At 48.4% G+C, this 9,118-nt stretch overlaps 2 protein-coding genes and 1 non-coding gene across 3 annotated transcripts; 2 read left to right on the top strand and 1 right to left on the bottom strand.

Moving 5' to 3' along the window:
- Positions 1–509: 509 nt before the first annotated feature.
- On the top strand, positions 510–591 carry METBIDRAFT_t171. The gene has a single exon. It is a non-coding gene; the product is annotated as a tRNA-Leu (tRNA).
- A 1,447-nt stretch (positions 592–2,038) lies between these two features.
- On the bottom strand, positions 2,039–5,095 carry METBIDRAFT_12601 (uncharacterized protein; the record flags this gene model as incomplete). The annotated part of the gene is made up of 1 exon (XM_018854239.1): positions 2,039–5,095. One exon carries the CDS (start codon positions 5,093–5,095, stop codon positions 2,039–2,041), a length of 3,057 nt encoding a protein of 1,018 aa, XP_018711152.1.
- A 1,437-nt stretch (positions 5,096–6,532) lies between these two features.
- Positions 6,533–7,507, top strand: METBIDRAFT_78957 (uncharacterized protein; the record flags this gene model as incomplete). The annotated part of the gene is made up of 1 exon (XM_018858975.1): positions 6,533–7,507. The coding sequence occupies one exon, from the start codon at positions 6,533–6,535 to the stop codon at positions 7,505–7,507; it is 975 nt and encodes a 324-aa protein (XP_018711151.1).
- Between the last annotated feature and the right edge of the window lie 1,611 nt (positions 7,508–9,118).

The raw sequence follows: 9,118 nt of genomic DNA, 5'->3' as shown, positions 1-9,118 counted from the left end.
CCATGCAGAAGCTGACNCTTGTTTTCTCATCTGTAATGGACAGTATTTTTTGTTTCGAGAAGGCGGTTCATGTTACTCAAATATTCTTGAGCGGCCCGGTCTTGTTCTGCGTCGCTGAAGTACATTGTCGGGTTGAAGGTCAAGGTCGACGTGTCTTTATTTGTCTTTGCGCTCATTGTAGTTTCTCCCATGGTCGTAACTAAGCTGCGCTACCAACTATTATGAAACAGCCTGGAGCTGTCTCTTAAACTACGAGTAGATCGGTTTATAGATAGTTCAGCCTTAGTGGATAGGCCTAGTCTATCTGTCGTATTCTCGATGTCTAAAAAGTGTTATCCTTCTTCAGGGATGTCTCAGCCTCACGCTCCTTTATAGTTCGGAACCCTTCTATACAGTAGGTGAGGGGTAACCCCGATCAGGAATGTTTAGACTCTTCGTCCTTCGTATTATACAGGATGCCCAGAATCTATAATCTGGCTCATGTCGTATCATAACATAAATCCCAATAAGGCTCTGTGGCCGAGCGGTCTAAGGCGGCAGACTCAAGTTCTGTTATCGTAAGATGCGCGTGTTCGAATCACGCCGGAGTCAAAGCTTTTTACAACTTGTTTATTCTTTTTTAAGGGCATTCTTGATTGTTTTAATCCACCCACATTGAGGTGTTCTGGTAAAGCATTCGAGACACTGAGAAATATGAACACATGGAGGGCCAGTAAGTTGGGTTTTTCTCAAGAACGTCAATATATGACACGATGATAAATGCTTCGGTTATGACCGAAAGTGCATTCAAAATGTTCAGCGTTGTTCAATAGCTCATCAAATATCTTGATACAGCACTTTAGGTGGGGTGAGAAATCCGGGGTTCTACTGGAGAATCTCCATGAAGCCGCCCCGAAGCTTCCTTGGGCTTGAGCATTGTAGGACATCTTGCCAAGCCCATCTGTGAGTATTTCCTTCGAGGGCCAAAATCAGCGGAACTCCGTTTGGAAATAGCTACATGGTATGGGCCTCCATCTGTTTGGGTATAGCTGGCCTTAGCGTAAAAGCCTGTCCATTGGAGGACCCGAATAATACATATTCAGCGTTCGCAGCATGATTCTGCGCATGGTCTGGTCAGGCTCAAGACCTCCTCGTCTGTAGATCCTGAACGAACTGCATTCTTGAAACAAGCTCGAGCTTGTTGAAAGCACGGCTCTGTGTTGATTAAGGCCCGATACCCAGGCTTTCTCGCAGTGTAGTATACAAATGGATCTGTGGCAAGCTGATTAAGATGGGCAGGAAGTCCAGCATACAAACTGTAGGGCTTGTGCACACTAATTAAGATAGAAGGGCAGTCCGATATATAAACAGATTCGTGACATGCTAGAGAGAGTAAAAGGGCAAGCCAGCTTACAGACGAACCTGATTCAAGCTAATTTAAAAAGGCCTATCTCCAACATATAAACGGACACGTGCCGCACTTGTTCATATAAGAGGACAGCGCCCATCATACAAACGGGCTTGAGCTCAAATGGGAGTCCAGCATAAAAACGGACCTGTGCTAAACTTATCAAGATAAAATGGCAGTTCTCATCATACAACCAAGCCTGTGTCAAGATAATTAAGATGAATGGGAAGTCCAGCATACAATTCGTCGAGCTCAGGCCAAACTGTTCAAGATTAAAGGGCCGCATACAAATCAACCTGTGTCAAACTGACTAAGATAAAAGGGCTATTTCCAGCATATAGACGGATCCATGCCATGCTAACTAGGATAAAAGGGCAATCTAGCTGTCCAACGAAACTGTTTCAAGCTAGTTGAGATAAATGCTAAGCATGCGAAAGCATCCGTGCCACACTAATCAAGATAAAAGGGCAGTACAGCGTACAATTAAACCGGTGTCAAACTGAGTAAGATTAAAGAGAAGTCTAGCATACTAACAAAACCGTGCCAAAGTGATAAAGACAAAAGGGCTATTTCCAGCATTGAAAGAGACCCGTGTCGAATCTTTTGAGATAAAGGGCCATGCCCATCATATAACCAAATGGGCCAAGGTGATTAACTTGCAAGAGGGCTGCCGGCCGCAACTCGATTCAGGCGCTCGCCAATAATGTCCTGAACCAAGCCAATGTGTGACTCGAGGCTCAGCTGGATGCGTCCAATAAGCTCCTGGGACCGAGCCACGTCTTCAATGGCCTTTTCGAACTGGTCCACCTGGAAAAGCTTCATGCGGTCGGCCAAGAAGTCCAGCTCTTGGATGAGCATATCGAAATGCGTCTGCTGGAGCAACTGGGCGCCATCATCGGCGCCGTTCCTGTCCCTCCAGAACTCACCAAAGATTTCCAACGCCTCTGTCCTGCTGGAGACTGCGATTTGCGCCAAATCGACCATGGTGCCAATATACCCAGGCGCCCCGCTCTGCAAATGCTGGATCTGGTGGCGGAGTCCGTCCAACACGATGGCACTGTTCCGGACTGTTTGCATCACCAGCCTGACTAGAGCCTGGGCCTGCTGCAATGTCTCGGCAGATTCTCGAGTCGACGAGGCGAAATCAAGAAAGACCCCGTACTCGTACCCTGCTCCCATGAGGTTATCAAAAACCGCAAACGCCTCTTTCTTGACGGTCCACAAGCAGCACACGTACTCCAAGATCTGTTCCGTGGCCAAGTACACGTAGTTGGTGCGAGTGAAGTCGAAACACAGTCGAAACGCCCCCACCGTTTGTCGATGGCTTCCTGGCTTGGGGTCCCGCTTGAGCTCCTCAAGCTTGAGTTGGCAGAGCATCACCTTTGCCCACATTTTCCTGTCGATGGCCTTTCTCTTTCTTGCCGAATAGGGCTGTTTGAACTCGCGGATAAGGAGTGCCTTTGGGTCCCCCGGCTTTTTCGTGGCTTTCAAAATACTCTGTGTGCGTGTTTGAAAGCCTCTTCTGTCTATGCCCTGCTCGTCTTTGGACTGGGGCGCTTCGAGAGGCACATCATCGTCATCAAACTTAACCTCTGTCCTACCCTTGGGTTCTTGGCTTGGCTCGGGCTGTACGTAATTGGCCAAACTCGGCACAAGCTCATGGAAGATGAACAAGTTCCGGAGATGGATCCTCGTGGTACGGAAAAGCGAAAAGTCCCTGCCAACCAAGTACTCTCGCTTGAAGGTCTGACACTGGGTTATCTTGCCGAGACCAAGCGCATCCCATAAGCTCGCACGCTCCTCTGCCAATACGCTGCCAGGGCTATCCAATGGTTTGGTCTGCACAGCCAACACCTTGGGAACATCCACCACGGGAACCTTTGGGACAGCAGTTGGCACACTAATACCGGATGCTTTTGCAGCGTTAGCAAAACTTTTTTTCCAGATGCCTGCTTCCTTTTCAATTGCCGAGGATGAGGACCCCCCGGCGTCTTGGACTCCCTCGGTCCTTAAACTCGTGCCTTGCTTGTTGAGTATGGATTTGCGGGCTTCAGCTGAGCCCCAACTGTATATCTTCTTGAGAGTCCCCGGAGTCACAAGCAATCCAGTGTTTTTGTTAGTGTACTGGTCATCCAGCAAGGGACTATGGATCTCTTCTTCGCTGGCTTCATGTGCTGCTTGATCTTCGTTGACTGATGCGGGTCTGCCATTTCCTGAGTTTCCAAGCAGCCAGCAGAAATTCAGGGCATTTGTCGCCAACGACAGGCCTCCAAAAGACCTGGGCTTTCTCCAATCGCGCCACAAGTCGTTTCCATTTACTGGTAGCCCCGAACGGTTCCTGTCACCGGCTTTCTTGTCCTTGTCCAACACATAATTAGGAGACGCTTCGTTATTTGAGTAGCACCTGTTGGCATTATACGTCTCCTCATAATCTGCAATGTAGCTAGCTCTACCCAATTCCGAAATGCCTAACATCCGAATGTGACTTAAATTGTTCACCGCCAAAGGTATCGGCTGGACTACAGACACATTCGGCGTGGGCCTTTTCCAATCGCTGAAGGAACTATCGTCATTGCTGCTCATGTAGTAGAGATCGCAATCGTTGGCCTCATCTCCTTCGTCTGTTTCGTCACACAGATCCAATGATTCTGCAGAGTTCGGACACAGTGAGTAATAAATCTCTGCTTCACGACAATCCAATTTGTAGAGTGATGTCTCCTCGTAATTCAAGTGGGTAGTGGCGAAAGTATCAGTTTCATCCGCAGAATAAGGTGCGTTTCTGATGGTCGCTTCCAACTCTGGGTCTAAAGCGTGAGATGACCTGGACTCGGATCCAGCAAGATCCATTTTTTTTTTATTCCGAGGGCCATTTGTAGACCCAGGGGTGCTTACCTCGAGAGCAGATGCTGGGGAACTCGCAACGGAATCTGTCCTCAGCCCGCTCAATATTCTGGTATTCTTTTTAGGTCCTTTAGCAGATGGCCCTGAGCCAAAACATGTTTCTTCATTGCTGTCAGAAAGGAGGGTACTCGTCCCGTTTTTAGTTAAGGCATGTACAGATTCACCATCGCTGGTTTGGCCAAGATCCTGAGCAGCGTTCTCAAGAGTTTCTTTTCCGACGTTCTCAAGACTTTTCTTTCCGTTCTTTTCTCCAACATCCTCAGGACTCTCGATCAGAAGTTCAAGTCTTTCCTCCTCGCTAATTAGTGGAGACGGTTCTGGGTACCCTATCTGGCTTGCTCCATTGCCAGTCATGTTGGAATCTTCCCACAGAAACTGGCAGACAGGGACTTCCAGGTCTGGATCAGGGCCCTCAATAAGTGGTAGACTCCAGTCTTTGTTTTGGATGGGCAACCTATAGACTCCTCTGTTCTCAATTTCTGGAATAGACGCACACAATGAAATTTGTTTCCCACTAACCGTCTCAATAGCGTCAAGGGCTTTGGAAACAGGAGCCATGTCAGCCTCCTGCGAAAGAGAGGTCGAGAGCTCTGTAAGGCTTTCAGCAATTATTTGGGATTTTTTTCCCAAACGTAAAGCCGTGCAGTTTGACCTTTGTTGTGTATAACGCTGTCTTCTCCTGATTAACATAGGTAGTCTGCGAGCATTTTCTCTGGGTCTGGATGTAGCACTCCCAAACTTCGAATCGGACTCTCCCGGATTCTTATGAGTTTTTCTTACTGAACGACGTGTGCTGGAGAATCTCATTGCAAAGGTGGGTGTTTTGGAAGCCTTATGATTTGTGATCAAGATTCTTCAAGTCAATAATTTTGGTTAGGGCTTAGATCAATGGCAGCTTTCTGTTGTTAGGTGGGAAACAAAAAAAGATAACTGGGGTATTTTGGCATAAATTTATAATAGAATGGGGCCCCCGCTTGCGGTCATTCTCTCCGACTGAAAATCTGATCTAGGAAATTCGACATAACAATGCATTAATTTCGATGATGCAGCAGATAAGTAAATAAATATTTTGCTCTGTGAGAGCATGACACAAACCTGTAGTACAGAGGAAAATATATATGGCAAAGTTCGGTGCACTTGATTTTGGATCAAGATAGATGGGCGATCCAGAACACGGTGATCTTTCCTGGAACCATGCAAGTCTTGGTTAAGTGGTGGGGCGTTTCTTGCTTTCCCAAATGTTTTATAAAACATCTAATAATTTTCTCTTTAAGCATAGCATTTCAAAAACATTTCATGGTATAGTCAGCACTAAACATCATCGAGTCGAGTTGGGCTAGAGCCTTGTTCCCAATAATACTTTGCAGGTCTGGCATACATAAAAATCTAATGAGTGTCGCAACTTTTGCTGTATGCTGCTGTCCTTCTTATTCAGAAAGGTTCTTTCCAGAAAACTGAGGTCTATTACAGTGCTAAAGGTACTTTTTGTTGGTTCTTCTTATTTTTGGATTATTACCACCAGACAAATTTTTGCCATGGCTATCTTCGGCACCGCAAATTAAGAGCCACCGAAGCGCGAGAGAAGTTTACTCTCTGAATTTTGCAATACTGCAACTTTCCCACATTTGCATACAGAAATTTTGCAACATTTTCAATAAAGTAGCAGACAGTAAATTTGAACTATTTCATGGAGGAAGCAGGAGCAGGTCAATTAGCGGTCCACGTTTATATCTCCGGGACTTCTGAACTTGTTCTACAGAAAAGTGTCCTTGAGCCCTGCAAAGCTTGCCTTAAACAGGACGTTATGCGTTCGGAAATAACAAAATTCAAGCCATTTGTATCAATATGCTTCAAACATCTCTTCACATTTTCGGGCTCTTGTAATAAAAGTATCACATGCAAGACGTCTAGCGAACATAGACATTGGGTTTCCTGCATGTGCTAGCCTATGCGGAGAGGATTCCCCACGAATCACGAACCGTGGGGCAGACCGACCTATACCCCCGGTTATCTCCACATCCGGTGTAGGCTACATACCAGACCCGTTTTGTAGCCCGACCGTAAGCTTTTTTCTTCCCCAACATCTAGATTTCTGGCACACGGAAAATATAGAGTTGCAAAGGTTCTGTTCACACGTGGTGTTATAGTATAGACACACAAAACACACGTTCACTTATATATAAGGTATCAAGCTGGTTGCCGAATTCTTTGAAAAGACGAAGATTTTTGGAAGCTTGCGCAAAAATGTCCGACGATGCTGAGCTTGCACACGCCATTGCAGGCGCGGGCGGAGGTGCTCTTTCAATGATTGTAACGTATCCGCTCATAACTTTGTCGACCCTCGCGCAAACGACAAGCAAAAAGAAAGAAGCCGAGGACGATCAGATCGAGGCCTCCTCAAAATGCGAGATTCGGAAGGCGCTTCTGGATAAAGGAGGCATCAAAAGTCTTTACGCGGGCTTGGAAAGTGCCCTCTACGGAATCACGTTGCTGAACTTCATCTACTACTACTTCTACGAGCTCACGTCGAACGTGTTCTTGAAGTCGAACGCAGCGGCCCAAAGAAGAAAGCGGGGTCTTTCGACGCTCCAGCTGATTATCACGGGTGCCATTGCCGGCGCCATTACGGTTGTAGGTACTAACCCGTTTTGGGTCGCCAACACGCGGATGATGACTATGGCAAAGGAAGACGGCAAATCTCGTTCTGCCTTCAGAGCGCTTTTGGAAATCGCACAGAAGGACGGGATATCGACACTCTTCGCCGGGGTCTTGCCCGCGTTGGTCTTGGTGATCAACCCCATCATTCAGTACACGATTTTCGAGCAAATCAAAAACATGATTGTTGCACAAAAGGGATCACGCGGTTTTAGCGCAAAAAAGGCGTTTTTCATCGGTGCATTTGGCAAGTTGGTGGCCACCACACTCACTTATCCATACATCACGTTGAAGTCACGCATGCATGTGAGAAAAAAGAGCCCCGGGACCGATCCGAGCGCTGCCGAGCAAAAGGCAGATGCACAGCTCTCGATGTATCAGGAGATCAAGAAGATTGTGGCTGAAGAAGGCATGGAAGGCTTGTACCGAGGCTTGGCAATCAAATCGTTCCAGTCCGTCACCACGGCCGCGTTCCTATTTTACTTCAAAGAGGAGCTATTTGCAGGCAGTCTCTCGCTTGTTGGTATTCTTCGCGGGCGGAAAATGGCCAAAACCTTGGTGTGAAAAGACCTGGGTTTGGATGGGACTACTGAATTGCTGTGAAAGTATTCCATGTACACGGCTACTCAACCGGTGCGTTTGAACAGAGTAGATGCACGTCACGACTTTCTCCACGCGTGTGCTGCACTAGTGCTGCAAAGCAGGTGTGAACGGCTCGCGTAATTCTGCTTGCCGCGTATTTCAGTTTTCCAGCGATCGGCCGTTGGGCGCATATATGCAGGACTTCGTCTCGGCTGCACTGCCCCGCTGCAAACTGGGTCCCCTCGAACTTACCCCCCGTGGTGCTTGTGCATTATTCCAGTCAAGTCGCTGCCCCGGAAACTCGCCTGAGATCCATGTTCTATTTTTGCAGCCTTTCCGCGCTTTGTTGGTTTCTTTTTCTGTATCTTATCACTACTTAAACCCCGCCGCTCCCCCTCAATCGAACCTTTTTTGGGGGCCGTTTCGCGCCACCTGCAAGCACGTAAAACCGGCCGTCCGCTCCATTTACCCATGTCTTTCACCAATGTTCAGCGGTCATGCACAGCAGCAGAGCTCGGCAATTAACAGCGGCGCTTCCTCTGGTTCCATGCAACATGGAAATCCACACGATCTGTCGGGCCACCAAAATTCCCCGCATTTAGCGGGCCTATCTTCCCTGTTGAACCTGCACCGAAATAGCACACAGCAATTGCAAGATGACGAAACCATGTCCAGCATATCCACCGGCACCTCCATGACCGAGATGAGCGGGACACAGCCCCACCTTGCAAATTCCGCAAAACGGCTCGTGGCACGCCGGGCTTGTCTCCTGTGCCGCGAGAAGAAAATCAAGTGCGACGGCGAGATTGCACTGCAAAATAAAGATCAAGCTGAGCCCCAGCCCACGTGCACGAACTGTAAATTCTTAGGCACCGAGTGTGTGTTTGTCAGAAGCATGCGTGGCGGCCGGCGCCGCAGACGTGTACCCCAAAACATCTCCTCTCAAGATATGCCAGGCACACCAGCAGCCACAGATATGAGTCAACCCACAGCGCCACAAGACCCGCAGCTCATGTCGCTTGATCTGGCCCACAACCCGCAGATACGGCTACTAGACCAAGCAAACGCCCCTTTCTCCAACCCAGCGTTGCAGCAGAACTTCCCGGCCTTAGCCAATCCAGAAACGGACTCGGTGCCATCGTCAAAGGCATCTTTGTCGCATCTCCCCCCGCTAGGCAGCGAGCCGCCGTCCTCTTTCAAACTCAAACTGCCGCCGTCCTTTTTTAAACTCAAACTACCGTCCCCTACAATACTGCATGCTTCTGCAGGCTACCAGGACTTTGGGTCGGTGAGCTCCTCTACAATATCCATAGACCGTGATACCTTCCGGAATGGCCGTCAGCAGGGCAGACATACTCACTTTGATCGCGACAGACAACCAGAATACGAAATGGAGCTCTGGGGAGGAAGAAACGGTGCAAAGTGGCCGCCTTTCAAGGGCAAACATCATCGGCACCATCCGCGGCACCACCCATACGGCCAAGCTCACCCAGGATACTATCCTCCGTTTCCCGCATACTATCACGGTTTTCCGCATCCGCCACCGCCACCTCCTCCTCCTCCTCCTCCTCCTCCTCCTCCTCCTCCTCCTCC

This window comes from Metschnikowia bicuspidata (assembly GCF_001664035.1).
Source record: "Metschnikowia bicuspidata var. bicuspidata NRRL YB-4993 chromosome Unknown METBIscaffold_4, whole genome shotgun sequence".
Classification (NCBI taxonomy): domain Eukaryota; kingdom Fungi; phylum Ascomycota; class Pichiomycetes; order Serinales; family Metschnikowiaceae; genus Metschnikowia; species Metschnikowia bicuspidata.
This window is presented reverse-complemented; position numbering and strand designations above follow the sequence as displayed.